The 18,353-nt window shown below is 41.0% G+C and overlaps 1 protein-coding gene and 1 long non-coding RNA gene across 4 annotated transcripts in view; one reads left to right on the forward strand and one right to left on the reverse strand.

Annotated features, from left to right (window-relative positions):
• Positions 1-18,353, reverse strand: part of LOC105922959 — a 57,284-nt gene that overhangs the window by 12,155 nt on the left and 26,776 nt on the right. Inside the window, exons 4-8 of the mRNA XM_036129468.1 lie at positions 8,832-8,993; positions 6,934-7,056; positions 5,625-5,652; positions 5,487-5,516; positions 5,320-5,403 (exon numbers count right to left, since the gene is read on the reverse strand). Of these exons, the coding sequence (XP_035985361.1) occupies positions 5,320-5,403; positions 5,487-5,516; positions 5,625-5,652; positions 6,934-7,056; positions 8,832-8,993 (427 nt within the window). The remainder of the gene's footprint in view (positions 1-5,319; positions 5,404-5,486; positions 5,517-5,624; positions 5,653-6,933; positions 7,057-8,831; positions 8,994-18,353) is intronic.
• On the forward strand, positions 15,018-16,950 carry LOC118558877. Of its 3 annotated transcripts, XR_004928539.1 has the most exons (5): positions 15,018-15,178; positions 15,656-15,783; positions 16,179-16,324; positions 16,742-16,834; positions 16,928-16,950. It is a non-coding gene; the product is annotated as an uncharacterized LOC118558877 (long non-coding RNA). The 3 variants fall into 3 exon arrangements; XR_004928538.1 differs by lacking the exons at positions 16,742-16,834; positions 16,928-16,950 and having other exon boundaries at positions 16,179-16,524; XR_004928540.1 differs by lacking the exons at positions 15,018-15,178; positions 16,742-16,834; positions 16,928-16,950 and adding an exon at positions 15,534-15,562 and having other exon boundaries at positions 16,179-16,524.

An 18,353-nucleotide genomic window follows, 5' to 3' on the forward strand; every position in this document is an offset into this window, starting at 1 on the left:
TTTTTCTCTTTTTCGAGTTGTGGAGTTAAATTTCTCCTCTTAATTTGTGTTTTTTTCAGGTCAACATACAATTTTTTTTTGTTGAAGATGCTGTTTATATAGGGAACGGATGGCACCCTGTGTCATTTTGTGAAAGAAAAAGAAAGGGTGAAACATGCCTCATGCAACAAAAGTAAAAATAACCTGTTTTTTTTTCAGCCTTTTTCTTGATGGCTGTTATACACAGACAAACACATAATTTAACAGTGGCTTTAAAAAAGAGGAAGAAGTTGCTTTTTAAAATACAGTATAATAATTAAAGGCTACCATTTTGTAGGATATTTTTGTATTTCACTTTTTTCGCTATGTTCTAATGCAGGGGTGTCAAATGTACGGCCCGCGGGCCGTACCATTTAGTCTGGCATGGCGGCCAAATGCATTATCATTATTCAACAATGATTACTGAAAAAAACGTACTTCTTTCAATTGAAAACCTGCAGTTCTTATTTTGTCCACGAGTGGCGCTGTGTTTTATTCAGAGCAGACAACAAGCAGTACTCTTTGAGTTTCAGGTCAGAGGTGAACTCCTCCATCTTGTGCTGCTATTGCTAGCAGTGCTAGTGCTGCCGTTTTTCCTAAATAGGGGGTTTTCAGGTGACGTCACGCTCACGTGACTACTCAGCGCGTCCACCATATTGGGTGTCAGTCGTTTCGCTTCGTTGACCCTGCATTGTATGACGCCTTAGGCAGTATTGAAAGTGAACAATGGGGAAAATGTGTTTAATGGTTGGTTGCACGGCCCGTGGAGGTGGAGATCAACGCTCTATCGCCTACCAGCCGTAATCGTGAATCAATGTGAAAAAACAAAACAGCTATCTGAACAACGCCGTCACCTATGGCTGACACGGATATCCAGGTCCGATTTGGACGGTGTGAAGATGGAATACGCCAGAGTCTGCGGTGCTCACTTTGTCACAGGTAAGTAACTGTTAAGCATTTAAAACATGTAAGAATATATTAATAATAGGGCTTGGGCGTCATGTTGACTGCCTCCGCCGCCGCTACTCAGACTACTTGACTACCGCGTACTGTACTCCCTCTCAGCCGTGTTTTAATTTGATTAATTTCACCTTAACTTGATTTCAACCATGGTAAACCGTTGCTGTGTTGTGGGCTGTAACAGCGCAACACATGTTCGCCGTGGGAAAAAACATAGAAAATGGGTTAACTTTCCACCGCTTTCCTGCCTGGAGGTGCAACCACGGAGACCAAGTGTCAGAGATAACAAAGAGTCGTCGGCTCGCTTGGATCGCGGCTGTAAGACGACCGAACATAACTTTCCACAGTATCCCGATGTCAATGAGAGTGTGTTCTAAACCTTTGAAACACATAGCAGCTAGTTAAAAGTACATTACATGCGTGAGTGGTTGTTAGCACTAACGGTTAGCAGGTGCCAGAGCTCGTCTGAGCGCAGCTTACCTTTGAACGAGTTACTGTGTTCCCACTGTTTGCTGGCTTTATGAGCTGCAGTTCCTGAACCCATCCATTAGTAAACTGCACATGAGACTCCAAGGACTTGTAGCTTTGGAACTGTTCTGAAGTATAGGCGCTCACACCACAAACAAGGTAGCCGAAGACGTCTGATATGCAAAGTGACGTCCGCGCTGCTTCCGGGTTACGCCGGTAGGCTTACAACTTAATTTTGCACTGGTCATTGTTCTGCTTAAATAATTAAAGCCGCGAGCGGCGTCGATCAGCCCTGCAGCCAAGCGCCTTCGCGCACCGCCGCCGGCCGTCAGCCACCGCAGAAGCTGTCACGCATTTGCGTCGGATTGTTTACATTTTTACCATCTTATTAAAACTCACCCGTCCACGTATGATGGCGATTTCCTTCATGTACATAACTTCTACATCTCGTACCCAACCAGATGTGAACTGGTTGTGAGTCTCTAGATCCTTGTAAGCTCTCATTTCTTCAAGACTGTGCAGAGGGTTTTCACTGAACACCAGGTAATGCACTATGTCGCCGTGCTCTACATTTGGCCAATCATCTGGATTAGTGCTAAACAAGGCACCGTGAATGGCATAGAGGTCCATATGGTCGATCACGGAACATTTCCTCAGATATACGTCCTTATCTGGTGGCTCTAGCGTGCTGGCGTACTTATCCATTCGCGATATGATATGATAATATGACACCCAAGATGGCGGACCGGAAGCTGGCCAGTGACGTCACTGAAAACCCCCTATTACTGAAGGATATTGTTGAATCAAGTCCAATTAACCCAGACGAAGGATTCCATTGGGTGTCTTCTGACAACCACTCGACGGTGAGTCGTTTATTTTATGTCACTTTTATATTATAGTATAAATGCGTTGGCTACACGCCCGCTTAAAATCTATGTATAGGGTAGTTCACGCGTGACGTCAGCGCTACATCGGGTCCCGCGGGTAGGCAAAAAACAGTACTGTTCTCGTCTACTACATGACAAAACGGGTGATTTAGAGCGTACTTTTAGTTAGTTTATTTTTGGAATCTAAACTATGCCTATGACTTTTTGTGTTCCCGGTTGCACAGAGAGGCATTCCAAATCGTTGGATGTACGTTTCTGTCGTTTACCGAAGGAGGAAGGACGAAGAAAGAAATGGATATTTTCAATGAAAAGAGCGCAGGCAGACACTCCCAATGGACTGGGGGAGCCATCATACTACGACAGAATTTGCAGTCTACACTTCATCTCCGGTAAATACAACTTAATTCTGCTCTAGTCATTGTTCTACTTAGATAGCGGCAGAGGGGAGGTGGCGATCGCTACACGGGCCGGAGAAGCGCCTGTTGCTGCTGTAGCAGCCGCTTCTCCGGCCCGCTTCTCCGGCTGTCTGACAGCGGCTCTATTACGCCTCCGTTCACGGGCGCTAGTACTTCTGTGTTTACGCTGCAATGTTGCCGACACCCCCACCCATTTTAACAAGACAAAAACACCAAAATAATCCGTAGTGAACAACTTTTTTTTTAACCTAACGGGCGGGTCTTCCTCTCTGCTGAGACGCGGTCTGTGTCCGACGTCGCTTTGTGCTGTTGCACAAACGTGTGAACATCCATCCATTTTCTGACCCGCTTAATCCCTCATGGCGTCGCGGGCGTTTCTGGAGCATTTTTCCCGATATAAAATAATTGTAGCCGTCCAGTGGTTTCATGGCTTTCATGCTCTCTCGTCTGTACTGGCCTGCGTGTTTATAAGGCAGCTGTTTATGTCGCCGTACGGAACACTTGGCCAGCATTTCACTGACTCGCTCCGTCCCTTCAGGCTTTTGCTGTGTGGATCTGGAAATCTGATACCATCAACTTTCAACTTACTCTTAAAACGATCTTGTGATACGTTATCTAAAGAAGAAAAATACGTGGAGAACTCGTTAGTTTCTCTGTTTGCGTCCCCCTTTGTGTTCGTCTTTTGCCTACCAGTCCGGCGTGCATGCGCGAAAAACCCGCATCAAAACAATAATTTTAAGTTACTTTTCATTAAATTTGTCAATGGCCTATGGAACTCTGGATGGATGGCAGTTTAACCGTCTTTAAGTGCTAACTTTTGTTTTTATTTATGTCAGGGTTTTTTTTCCACCCCCTGTTCCCACCCAGGATGGGAGCTACCTGATGACCGCAGCTGTGCGGTAGGATTTTATTGAACCGGGCTATTTCATTTTCCCGGACCTATTGCTGTGGATCATAGACTAAAAAAAAAAAAAAAAAAACACGGATCATTGATTGATGGACCATTAATCATCCTGCAAACAAAAGGACAGCCCTAAATAAGAGAAAGAAACTCTTCGGGTGTTATTAGGGTTATTTTTTGTTGTTTTCCTGTTGTGTTTGTTTATATTCATAGGAACATATTAATACTATTATTGAATACCTCCCTAAATGTATGTAAAAATTTAAGTTAGAATACAATAAGTACTTGTCTGTTATTCACACACAGGCTCCTCAGCCGAACCTCTGACCGCCTCTTACTATATATGGCTGTAGTCAGGCGCCAAGCTTTAATAAGGGTTACAATCAGAACTAACAACAGCACTGAGCTTCAGATGTGGAAGATTTTAAATAATTTCTTAATTTTTTATTTGTTTGAAGTATTTTGTCATGCAGGACAGTGTTTTTAAGCCCCAAAAACTGTGAAGAAATGTTTTTCAACATTTTACAATGACTGTGACCAGTTCCTATGCATAATGCACTTAAATAAATGTTTAACTGAGTAAAAGTATTGTTGAAATTGCAAATGCTTTTCTTAAACTCTGAGGTTATTCATATGTTTTTGTAAAAGGGAAATTCGTTTAATATAAAAATCAACAACAAGTCCACTTTTATTAGTTCTATTTAATCTTGCAATATGTTTACATGTTGCAAGACATAAAAGAACAAAGTAGGCTAAACATGAAATTATTAAAATTAAAAAAATCATACAATAGAAAGTGATAGAAACATCTACCATAGACAGCACTTATGCATTTAATTTGTCTGCTACTTTTTGCCAGCCCTCTCTCCTGGCTTTAGCAGACTTTGAGGTGTTAACTGTCGTTTTAATTAATGACACAAATTCGGCATAACCTTCCATTAAAAGCTCTTGTTCTGCTTGGGAGAAAAACTGTGGGCGTTCTTTGGCCATGCTGAACAGCCAATAGCAGCGTTGCTGATCATCGTTTCTACTATCGATACATTTCCCCTTTTAAACAAACGCATGAACGCGCAGTTGTCTCAGATAACTCAATCCAGCCATACTAATCGTAAACAACAGGTGTGTTCGAAGAACCCAATTAGCCGGATCATGATTAGCCGGATAAAATCATCTTGAATGTCTCATTTGATCTCGGATGTTTAAAGCAACGTACGAAGAACGAACCCCTGTTCTTCACCTGTGTTGTCAGATCCTACATTTTGATCTCCTCCTTTGTGCTATTTCCACTATTACAAGTCTGCACTCTGCTGCCTCATGGATCTTGTTGAGAATAAATCTATAGTTTTCTTTGATGGAGCAACTATAGCTATAGCTCTTTTCCTGTGAGATTAATAAGGTTTTGGATTGCCGAGTGCGTACGGTTAAACACACCAATCAGTTTTATTTACCCAGGTTGAGTCTCTGATGAAAACCTTACAGCAAGGTTAACCAGCTACTATGCAGGATTTTTTTTATCCTCTGTATGTATACATGTACAGATGCATATATAGTTATTTACTTACCCTCAGATTTGTAAATAATACAAAAAACTCTAGCACATACCTTGTTTTATATTATACATTAAAAGGTTTTAATAAAGTTCATTCTGATTCCTTGAGGTTAAACCCACCTGTTGAGTTTGCATAAGAATGTGGTTTATACTCTATCACTTCATATTGCTCCTTCTCTTCTTCCGCTTGCATCTCCACATCACCTAAGCACACAGAGATTTGGACACAGAAGTTTCCAATTAACTTATCTTTGAAGCGGTTTCTAAATAAGATTGGGTTAACTTACCTGAATGTTCATGTTGTGCAGGTTGAGCATCTGCAGAGAGAACAGGCAGTTTAAACTTTAGCCTTAGATAATCAATTATTCAGCTTTTTGTTCACCTAAAAGTTGAATTTTAAAAGTGATCAAAGGAAAATGACGAACCCTTAGATCCGTCTTCCTTCTGGATGTCCTACACACAAAAGAAACATCCAAAAACAACATGTAGGAATGGACATATATTGAATATATAAGCTGCCCCCACACCCTTTGTAGAGCGTTTTGGGCCAGAAATAGTAAATCCAACCGGATCCACCATTCTACTTGCCAAAGCTCTCTGGTCTGGTGTAACGGTCCCCATCTATACCTGCTATTTGCATTCCTGTGACGTCACTTCCTGCTTCCTGTGATTCACCTGCAAACTGCTCTGAGTGATTTCACCTTTGGCAGCTCGAATTACTGGGAGCTGTTGCTCCTGGGAGGAACACTATATATCGCTGGCTCTCCTAGTGTGTGAGCGGCAGATACTTGAAAGCCATTGTGTGAGTAGACCATCGAGGGCGACTGTGGCTTGATGGGTTGAGTAGTCATCTGGCAATCAAAAGGTTCTGAGTTCAATTCCAGCTTCCCCTTGCCACATGTTGATGTGCCCCTGGGCAAGGCACTTAACCCCAATTGCCTACTGAGCAGTGTCTCGGTGTGTGTGTGTGTTAGTGAGAGCGAATTGGGTGAATGTGGTTTTAGTGTAGAACGCTTTGGGTGGTCAGCATGACTGGAAAAGTGCTATATAAGTTCAGTCCATTTACCGTTTATCTAGCGCTCCTTGTATTGACCTCCTGTTACTGACCTGTCTCATTCCTGTTTTGCTCCTGCCTGTTGTGCTACTGACACTGACCTCCTGCCTTGCCCGTCGACCGAATCTGTCTGCCACTGCCCTTATCTGGATTCTACTGTTTATCATAACAACTCAAGCCTGGACTTCAGGTCTGTCTCCTGTCTCTGCCCCGCTTGGATACCTCTGCATCGTGCGTATGCCGCTAATTGCCAATTCTCTTGCCTGGACCCCCCTGGGGTCCAGGCAAGAGAATTGGACCCCCCTGGGCATTTTTCTTATGGATAGACGTTACATAAACAACCACAATCAGGTACTTACAAATTCACTTGTATAGCCTCTACTATTATCTTTCTCAGAGGCTGGTGCCTATCTCCAGCTGTCAATGGGTGAAAGCGGGGTACTTTAGAGGTCACTTTATATATTTTGTATTAAATCATTCTGTACATTCTTCAGTGATGGTATCAAATACGTTTACATTTAGCTTGAAGCAGTTTAATTAATGCTAATAATACTAACAATACCAAAGCAAAGCTTTATTTTCGTGGTCTAACCCTGTTTCTACATCTCCACTTTAGTTAAATGATAAACTTAAATGCTCCCTAAAAGCAGACCTATAAAAATCTAGTCATCTTAACTTACCTTATCAATTGTGATGGACAAGTCAATGTTGAATCCACCCTTGTTATTATTCCCAGTGACATATTTGTAATACAAATTGTGTTCACAGTTCTCATAAGTTGGTTTAAGAATTTCTTCTTCATGCTGAGGAGACAACAGAGAATGTTAAGCTTTAAAAAGCTAAAAACACTAAAATAGGCTTTGTTCTTCATTATTCAGCAGTATCTATGGCAGTATAGAAACAAGTTTGAGGTATATAAACTTTCTAATGATTAAATAATTATTCTTTCAAATAAAAATGTAATTATTATTGTCAGCATAACTTTAACAATAAAAAATGTTATGGACAATTATAGCTTTAAAATAAAGGTAAACTTGTGCCTGAATAGAAACCACTGCTATTGTTAAAGGAAAAACTAAGGTTACAAATAAGAGACTATGATCATAAAAAATGCTTCACAGTGTAAAACTGGTAATAAAATATGCAAATTTACTAGCCCAAAAAAACGTATGTAAAACAAATGTGGCTAACACAAACAAACTTTGCTGAAACTCTACACTTCATCAAAGAACATTTGTGAAACCATAGAAGTTTTAGATCAAAGGACACCATGAAATCAGCAGCTGAGGTGTGATGAAATAATGTATGTGCAAACAAACAATCAGTTTAAGGCAAGGTTCATATATAGTTTATTTTGCATATACAATGTCCTATTAAAAACAAAACCTTTCAAAAAATTTAAACAATTAAAATTGTTAAAATCATCACCAGTATGTAAACATCGTCTGCAAATATGTAATTGTTCCAAAAAGGTAATAGCAATAAGTTAAAACTGAATGGCTCTAATGAAATGACCCATAAAGGATAAAAATACATTTACTAAATTCAGATTTTATGCATTTGTGGACTTTAAGTAGACAACAAAATGTCTTTAAAGGGCTAAAAATGTGGATTTTGCATGATATGTCCCCTGTAAAGGTAAATTACATAAATGTGGTTTAGTAGGGGCTATCCTTCTAGATATTTACACCAAAAGCAAAGCATTTTGTGTCTAGAAAATGAGCAGAACACTGAATACAAACCTTTTTTACATAAGTGCCTTCAAGCATATGTAGCTCATATGCTAATGACCAAACTACAAAAAGCTATGGGAGCTGATATGCAAATGTAAATACAGAACAATCATTTAAAAAAATATTAATAGTGCCTCTAAGACAACGAATAACAGCAGAAATTCTCCATTCATTAAAAACTAATTTAATGCTTGCTGCATGTCTGAAGTCATGTGAAGGATTTGATCTTCCAATTTCTGCCAGCAGCAGACACAGGTTACTCATTTAAATGGGACGGACTGAATCTGTGTTGTACTTCATATACACTCGGGACGTAATCTTTTGTGATCAGATGCAACAAACCCACTTTTTGCTCTCACAGTTTTCTTTCAGTTTAGTGGTCGTTAGTTGGAATTTTTGAAGACCAGGCCCTAAGAGACAGAAAACCTGCCCCTTATATATGATAAACAACTTCAGTGGGATTTTCTGAAATGCTTTTGAAATGTTGGGTCATTTGCTATTTGTTGTGTATATTAATGACATTCCTGAAGTTTATCCACCTCATGTTACTAGATAACAGTGTAGTATATTTATTTTATGATGAGAATTGGTGATGGCAGTTGTTGCAGTCAGGTGCTGCACAACTAGTTATTACTTCAGGGCCAATTAATTGGTGTGGATACCTTTCTTACCATTTAAAACTAAATCCTTATTTAAATAAATTATTTTGTTTTACTTATATAATCTCTCTCTGAAATAAAAAAAATGTCTGATGATCTGGAACAATTAGGTGTAAACAAGCAAAATTTGAAATACTTTTTCATAGGACTGTCTAAAGATTTATCAACCCTGATATTTGACCTCACCTGTTTTGTGCAGGGTAACGTTGTCGTGAAAAAGGGATTTTGGTCATCTTCTTTCTCTTTGTGCAGCTTAATATTGACTTCACGTTGGTCAAATTTGACAGATGGAGCAAACTTAATATTACACTTTGAACACTCCATTAAGTACTTTCTATTGTCTTCAGGCTGAAAAAACAGCAGAGAGTTTGTGTATAATAGTGATAAACAGGTTTTTCTTGAATATGAGGAAAGAAGCTGCTGAAGTTCATGAATTTTCAAGAGATAATGACATTCTGGAAATTAAACTCAACACCAAGATAAATTATAATTAGATATCAGAGACATAAGGATATAATGTTCTGTCACTTTTTAATTGACAGGTGATTAATGACCCTAATCATTTCCGGTCTCCCTTGATTTCCGGTCCCCTCCCCCACTCCAGGAAGCCGTACCCCTCCCCCATTTCCGGCCCCCTCCCCCACTCTAGGAATTCGAAACTGACACAGATTCAACAAATAGGATCTTCTCACCAACATGACAATCAAAATGGGGTTTACCGGTCGATGGTTTCTTCCGCGCAACTCCGAGACAGGCTCAAGATAAAACAACCCCGGTTATTTTTCTGCTTGACGCATGGCGTGACAAGATGATAGCAGACCGGATGTCAACTCTGTTCTGCAACTGTTGCAACTGGAGAGATGTTTTGAGGATCAAGAAAGTGATAGCTTTTTAGACCCGCCCTCCTCACAACAGCCAATACCTCCCCCCTTCAACGTTAACCACACCCCTTCTCAGTATAAGAAAAAACAACCAGGCAGACCCAGGGACGGATTAAGGGTAGTCTGGGCCCCTGGGCAAAGAATTTGCCCAGGCCCCCCCCCCCCCCCCCCCCCCCCCAAAAAAAAAAAGTTTACAAACCATGCTATTGCGGATTGTGAATAAATTGAAGCGGTTTGTCGCTTTACGTCTTTCTGGACAATTATAGCTAGCCTGGTCGTGGCACATTAAGCCACTCGTGTCGCAACGGAGTAGCCAGAGTTCAATGAAACCTAGCAGAAATACTAGGTGCAGCTATATGCACACTATCTCAAATGATGTGAATTCTAAAATGCAAAGAGAATTAAATTGTTGAAACTAAGCGCAATCAGAAACACTGTCAATATGTTCAATGAAATTAACAACTTGCTAAGGTTTAGACTGAGAGGTTCTAAACCTGCCCCTCCCCCACTGAGAGAGTGAGGGAGGGGCAGCCACTATCTACTACAAAAAATGCATGCTGTGTGCATGTGTGTGACAGAGGCATGGAGGGGAAGACAGAGATGAGGGAAGATAGTGAGTTGGCTAAATTAAAAATGCTGTGTTAATTGCAGTATTAAATTACGTTTTATCATTGTAAATACATATTAGGTGTGAGTGTTTTACAGCAGGCTTATGAAACATGTTAGGTCCAAATTGTGAGGAAATAAGGAAAAAAATATTGAATAAGCTGAAAAAAATATGTTTTCCAATGAACATAATATCAGGGTTACAAACACACATACGTAGCCACAGCTACTACAATAAAACGACTTGTTGTTTCATCATCTGTCTCCAAATTAAAATTGTGCTACTGGGTAGAATTTGCTTGTAATTCGGATCTGTATGAAACAGCACTTTTGCATTCATGCCAGAGTTTAAGACCGTTGCTCTCTCTTTACTCCAATTTATTACACATCGCACTTGGTAGAGCACTTTGTTTCTCCCCCTTTTTTAGCCCCGGTTGTTACTATGGTAAAACACAGGTCTCATTTTACAATTAACACATCACAAGTGACACATTTGTTATTTGAAGTCTTGTCATTGACGACATGTCTGAGATCCATGCTGAGATCCGTGCAGTTACAATGGCATACCGCGCACGTGACGTCAATCTCATGAGCAACGCCCCTTGCCGCTAAGGTAGGGCAAACGGTGTGAGAGCGCACGTAGCAACCAGCCATTACACATGCAACAGATACAACGATATGACCGACTTTTCAGCTGTTAAACTTTCACAAGAGGATGTCCAGGCGCCCAGTTTACTGGTAGAACCGTGGAACAACATACCAACGTTCAGCTCAAACGATGGATTGAGTGTCGAGGTCTTAGAAGGACTGGGAAACGGGCCAAGTTGATAGGAAGGTAAGTCGATGTTTTTCTCCTGCTCGGCGTTCATGGCGTATATTATATAAAACTAATCCTGAATACTAATTAGTACTGGAACTTATTAGGTGGGTGATTCTTTTCGCTGCATCGACCGGTCTGCACCAGATTTGTTGTGAGTCATGGGTGAGTGCTGCTGAACGCGTTTGTGGGAATCACCCGGTGGACGGGCTGGGAAAATGCGTGACAGCAACTGCGGTGGTGGGCGGCCGGCGGTGCGCAAACCCCACCGGTCAGCTGGCCGGCAGGCACCGCAGCGGTGCGCCAACCCCGCCGACCGCCCCCCACCGCAGCGGTGGCCAATAGGCCGGAGCGACGCTTGGCTGCGAGGGCCGATCGACGCCGCTTGCGGCTTTAAAATCCTTCATATGCGGCCTATCAGCGTACCTCGAGTCGCTGTTGCACGTTCCATAACATCAATGTTTAAAAACCAATGGTTAGGAGGCGTGTTAGACTTAGAAAAAGCGGTAGTTTTACTGAGTAAAACCAAGGGTAACATACAGCAAAAGAGTGGAGGAAAACGCATATTTGCCCTCCCTGTACCACGTGATATGACGTCACGTTCTAAAAATAGCTCCTCGCGGTACGCCATTAGCGATGACACTACATGTGGATCGAGCTAGAGTCCACCTCTTTTAAGCATACTAGGATCTCATACTAGCCCTCAAAATCAGTCAGAGGCCCACCACACCATCCATTGTCATAAGGCAAAAGCAGGGCTAGGGGCCCTGGTGGTCATAGGGCCTGCTGAAAATATCCTCCACCCGCACCCCTTAACCATTTTCATAAGGGGCCCAAAAGCAGGGCAAGGGCCCTTCCACAACCACATCCACTCTTACCAAGGTTCCAGGGTGAGGGTGCTTTCATCAGGGCCCATGGCTGACTAGCAGGAGCAGCTGTGGAGCCCGCTAAAAGCACCCTAGGGGCCTGTGGTTGGTCAGAGGGCACTGGTAGGAAGTACCCCCCACTCGCCACCCCAGCCCTCAAAGGGCCCTTGGTAGCCAAATGTCAGGGGTCCCCACTCCCTCCTTGTTTTCATCAGACGCCCTATGAAATAACAATTTATTGTATCGTATATGTTGAAACAGTTTTGGTCTCGGGGCCCCCCCGGGGCCCCTGGCCCCAGAGGGCCCCTGGGCGCTGGCCCCACTGGCCCGGTCCGTAATCCGTCCATGGGCAGACCGATCGGGACCTCCATGCAACTTCACTGACCAGACTTCTAACATCTGAAACCATGAGGAACTACGCGGGCAGCTGTTTGACGGTCTATGGGCTGGATAGCGAACCTACTCCACCACCGTCTCCTTCAACCGCTCAGCCGCTAAACCGCAAGACTCTACGTAAGCTTTGCTGAATACGAATCCTCCGTCCCGCATCTCTATACGGTGAAATAGAGGATCCTTAATCTTTAATCCTGATATAAAGATTAATTCAGTTTGGCGGGACAACATAAAGCGTCTTAATAGTGCAGCCGCTCACTCTCTTACTGATCACGACCCCAAGTTTCACGAGATCTGTTAAGGAGGGGAGGAGTTGTGTCAAACACATGAGTGGCACTGCAGGCCAGTCAGTCTGTTGATTATCTTAATCAACAGACTGACTGGTCAGCGTAGACATCATACTTCCTGGTTAACTAGGGAGCCGAACAGGAAACCTCCCCCTTATCTCAATAAACCACTGACCACCGCAGCTCAGTAAAAATCAAAACGGTCAGTAAAAGTCATTACGCTGGTGGAAGTCACGCCTTTCTTATCCTACAACTCTCTTAGTTAAAATATAGTTGTTGTTTTTGTTTTTTACCAACTCTGAAGGCAGCCATCTCTCTACAGATTGTACTAATATTTGTCCTGTCACCTGTACATGTCCTAACTATGGCTCTTATAAACTAATGATTGTTCAGACAATTAATCGTGTAATCGTTAAAAATGTACAAATTCTGCTGATTCTTAACATAATTACTTAAGCTAATTCTATGAGTAATAGAAATGAAAAAAAAAAGCTAAATTGGTGAATATTTCACTCTGAATAACAAGGCTAAATCTTCAACTAAAAAAGTTCTAGGATCAAAATGTTAAAAGTTCAGCCCTTTCTGGTGGACTTGCAAATGCAGTGCAAATGCATCTGTAGTGAAAATAGTCACAAAAAAGTATCAAGTTACACCTGTACATTACATTCTGGAGTTTTTCTTTTTTAGAATAGAATAGATTTTATTCTATTTATATAAAACAGATCCTTATAGTGTACTGCAGGGTTAAACTAGGGTTTTTTTAGTCGACAAATGATAATATAATGATAATGACACATTTATCAAATAAGGTACACATCTAGTTTAAATTAAGGTATGATAAATACTACCTTTTTCATATCATTCTGACACAGTTTTAACACAATAGAAATAGCTGTACCGTCCCAAAGTGGGGAGATTCAGGTGACAGCTGACTTTAGACAATACTGATTAAAATGGAACAAAGCTCAATTTATATGGTGATATAAAGTTAAGTTAGTACAGCAAAGGAAAAAGAAAACAAACTGCAATTATTAATACATAAGGCCTAGTCAGATAACAATTGAAAAATAAAAACAAGTTCATTTGCAGAATAATGTAATATTTTAAACATATTTTGTTACACAAATTAACAAAAACTGCAAAGACTTTCTCCACAGAACAGAACCAAAACCAAACTTTGCTCTCAATATATTGCTCTGATAAGACTCTGCAGGTTTTTCACTGGAACCTGCTCATTCTGCTCCACTTTATCGTCTCCATCTTTAAACTAAAAAACTAGATGCTTTGATTTCGCCTCTCCCCCATGGTTCATTTTATAGAACTCAGGGTTTCCCCAGAACTTGGGCTAATCTTTGCAGTAGGTGTTTTGGTGGGTTGAGGGGTGTTTGCGGTTAACTGTGCCGGCGGGGATTTTTACCAAAATATTGATTTTCATCATTAAAAAACAGCAGAACAGTATAGCGTTGTACCAGGCAAGTAAAAGTTAGGTAACCAAAGTAAGAAGAACATGATTTTTAATTGTGATGGCAGAAATATCCAGTCAGTAGCTTTTGGTTTTACGGTTATAAACATTGATCCATTATTTGGTGGATATAAAGGCTGCTGATCATCAGGCGGCTGCAAGCAGCAACAGAAATCCATGCAGGGTACAGGCCGGCCTGCAGCACAGTAAAAATGCAGAGGTTGCTGTCAGCAATACCTGTTGGCGTGTAATCAGTAGAGCCAACATTTGCACTGCCGATTTTTTTTTTTTTTTTTTTTTTCTTCACACAAACCACGGTCTGTTTGTACTAACAGACCGATCTAGACTTAGGTTAAATCAGTCGGTTTGGAAGTGGCTTTTTTTCTTGTTGAATAATGCCAGTAATTGTCTAAACTTTCTCTTTTATTTGACAAAATTGCTGACAAGCACAAAATTGTTGGATTTTGTTTGGAAATCAGTGGCAACCGCAGAACAACAGACTCTCTAACAGCCAAACCAGTGCTACAAATCCTCTAAAGCTACATGAGGTGAACCCTGAACTAAGGGGGGAGTTTTGTGGTGGATAGATGCTAAACTTTCTTCAGTGATATTTTTCATTTAGTTTCCAAACACACCTAGAACCAGCACCATTGGTTAAAAAATGTAGTTGAACATGCGGAGAGGTTTAGCCTGTATAAGTTTTGACCCTGTCTAGAGCGGCAAACCCCCACAATGAATTCACAGCTTTTCACCAAATTGCTTGTCTTAATTTTTTTTCTTCCAAAATTCATCTCCACGATCAGTGTATGTAAACTTCTGACTGGAAAATACCAGGATATGTTGTCCCTGTATAGGTGAAACCAAACCGTAACAACTATTTAAAAATCCTATTTTGCAAAATCAACACTTACACCCTTTTGGGTCCTTTTTATTTTTACGTTATTTGTTGTTATTTCAACTTTACGTTCTCTCTGTTTTGTTTTTTCTCTTCATAGTAGGTACATCTACCCTGGCATTCTGTTTAGCTGTGACGCCATTACCGTCTTTAATGTAGAAACCAGAGCCATAGAGCTAAAAAGAGTCGCGACACTCCCATTGGACTCCGTTGTACGCTGTTTGCCGCCCACTTCCGGGGTATGCAGCCTCGCATAGTTCCAAAAAGCCATTCTATGGCGTCGGACATCATTCACTTCCATTGCTGACTCTCGAGTAACTTCTGAGGTAAGTTGATTAAATAGCTACCTGTTTTGAATTGTCAACTGTCTATATTGTATCATAGGCCATTTATGATGCATATTCTGATCTTTTGTTGTATGTACACAGCGTAATTATATATATATTTTTTATCTTGGTAGACGACCGATTGCCTGCTAGTTTGTTAGCTTGACTTGCCTTCTGTGAAGGTAACGTTATATCCAGGGGTAAATGGATAAAATAGCTACCTATTTTGAACTGTCAACTGTCTATATTTTATCAGAGGTCCTTTATGATGCATATACTGATCTTTATTTGTATGTACACAGCGTAATTATATATATATATTTTATCTTGGTAGACCACCCATTGCCTGCTAGTCTTGTTAGCTTGACTTCGCCCTCTGTAAAGGTAGCACTAACGTTATATCCAGGCGTAAGTTGATTAAATAGCTACCTCTTTTGAATTATTAATAAGCCACGACTTGTTTCCATCGCGTTGTAGCTCCAGCCAGCATAAACACCAGTGCATGCGTCGCTTGTCCTTGGTGGTCAGGCAGCGTGATGTTGCCAAATAGCCTCCCCGTTCCCAGATGGAGCTCCACGCCTGGAGTAATGGACATTTCATCTAAGGTAAGCACACACTCTCTCTCCATTTCACTCATGCCACCTGCCTTCAGCATCAGCATCTCAAACACTTCCCCCAAAACTCCCGGCTCCAGCTTTACATGTTGCATCCTCCTTTGCAGTGTGCGGATGTTAGGCAGAGGAATTTGCATTTGCTGGAGGGTTTTATAACCGGTGGTGCCAGCGGTAAATCTTATTTTTATAGCTTTTTTAATTGTCTCCATTCCCCACCGTATTCCTCTCTTCTTTTCCTGTCCAATGGCTGTCATTTGGTCTCTGTTAAACATTTGGGTGAACTTCTGATTAACTAAATTGTTCCTCTTTCTTAGCGCCAAATTCATTCTTTTTTGCTGTGCTAGAGCCCTCTCTGCTCTCCTTCTCATTAACTTCTCCATTTTAAGTTGCCTTATTAGGTCCTCCACAATTGCACTATTAGACCCTGGCAGTCTGGTCCCTGGAGCACCTGGCCCTGGCAAAGTTGGTTCATCGTTGCTGGCTCCTGACTGACTGGCCCTCGGCACACACATCCCTGGATCACCTGCCCCTGGTAAAGTAGCCTCTTGGTCGCTCTCTCTGTCTCCTGTCATGTCCCTTTCCTTGCCCTCAAAATCCACCTCAATTTCTCCCTCAACCTCTGTAACAATAACAAGGTAATGTTGCTGTTATATGTATTTTGCATTTGCACCTACTGTTCAATAAAAGGGTACACTACACTCCTATAGAAAATAAATTAAAGCGAAAAATTACTGTAATGTGAATCAAATCATCTGCCACAATCAGAAACCAAAAAAATGTATAAACTCATCTACTGGCAATGGTTAATTTGGTAGAAATTTTTAGATTATCTACATTCTGTATGCAAATCCTCAGAGAATCCCTGGAGCTGGATGTACTAATATGAATGTAATGTCTCATTAGGAGTGTAGTCTATCCTTGAATTACATTAAATGGGGAATATTTTTAGTGTCCAGGACTCAGATGAAGAGGATGTTGGTATGCGTTGTCGAGAGGAACTGCCCTACAGTGACTGGCCATAGTGCATACTGGAACTCCACAGGTGTTAGTCTGATGTATGCAAGAGAAAGTATTTTTCTAGGCAGTCCTGAATGAACTGGCTTTAATAAACATATTTGTGCCCCTGTCTCAACAGATCTTGCTGAACCAGCAGTATCGTTGTTGTGGCCATCACAGGTTTCAGGGGGGCCCCCCCCCCCCCACCCCAAAAAAAAAATGGTTACGATACCTGTTCTTAACGCCTGTTTACACATTTGTTGTTCTTGTTCACACATACTGTATGTATGTTTGTTGATATTATTCATGCTTGTTCCCATTTTTTTTGTTTCACATTGTTCATTTTTATCTTATGCCAGGTACCTTTTATTATTAATGTTGTCCTTCCCTTCAGCCCTGATGCACTCTGAAGCCTGATGTATGTGGAGGATTTTTTTTTTTAAATGTATTTATAATATTCCTCCCTGTTTCTTCACTTTGTTCTTGTTTTTCCAGTTAGATACACACACACACATCTTGTTGTCTCACTCAGTATTTTTTATTAAACAATATTTGAATCATTCATCCAAGCTTAATGAGTTGTTATTTAATATATTTGATTCTTTGTGCATGGCTTAGTATTAAAATTATCATTGTTGTGTGGCCAACTCCTGCCTCATCAGAAAAAGTGGGTGTAAATGCTGAATGGACTATTCTTTCTCAAAAAAGCAACAACGGAGTCCAATGGGAGTGTTGCCTGTCACTGTTCTCTATCACTCTCTCTGCAGCTAACCGTACTCTTACTCTGTGCATTAATCCAGAGACGAGAAAAATCTTAATAGCTCTGCACTTACCTATAGACCCAAACATATAAGCATAATGCTTTTGATAATATGTGAATGGCTTAATCTTAAAATTATATTCATAGTCTTAACATGATCATGTTTCACGTTGTGGTCTGGGGGTGACCACTTATCAGAAGTGAGCTAGCTGCTAGGCGAATGCTGAATGGACCACGGCAGACCTAACGCTACCACGAAGGTAAGCTAATGGCTGAATGGGAATTTATAAGCAAAATCACGGTAATCAATAATACAGCCCAGTCGCCATAAAATGAAAATCATGAGACATCTGTCATCACATGAATGATATGGAAAAGAAAACTTAAGTTAGAGCCATTCTAGCCTGTACTCCTGTTCATACGAACATGAACATAAGCTTTTCCCCCAAAAAATGTAAAACGTATCTAAGTAATATACAGCTTTTTGTTGTCACCCTGCCTCTCAAAATGGAAAAATGACATTAACAAATATGTAATCATGCAATAACAGCTGAAAAAGTAGTAGGGTGTATGTTTATATATGTATTAACCGTTAAATAACGCAATCGCTGCTGTCTGTCCCATAGAAGAACATGACAGCCAGCGTATGTTTTGGAACTATAGCGGTCTACATGAACCACGTGACTGCCCTGGCGGTGACATCAAGAGTGTCGCAACTCTTTTCAATCTCTATGGCGCTGGTAGAAACTATTTGTGGATCAGTGTTTCTGTGATGCTTTTGTATCTCTGCTTATGCCATATTGAT

This window comes from Fundulus heteroclitus, unplaced genomic scaffold (genome assembly GCF_011125445.2).
Source record: "Fundulus heteroclitus isolate FHET01 unplaced genomic scaffold, MU-UCD_Fhet_4.1 scaffold_173, whole genome shotgun sequence".
NCBI classification, from domain to species: domain Eukaryota; kingdom Metazoa; phylum Chordata; class Actinopteri; order Cyprinodontiformes; family Fundulidae; genus Fundulus; species Fundulus heteroclitus.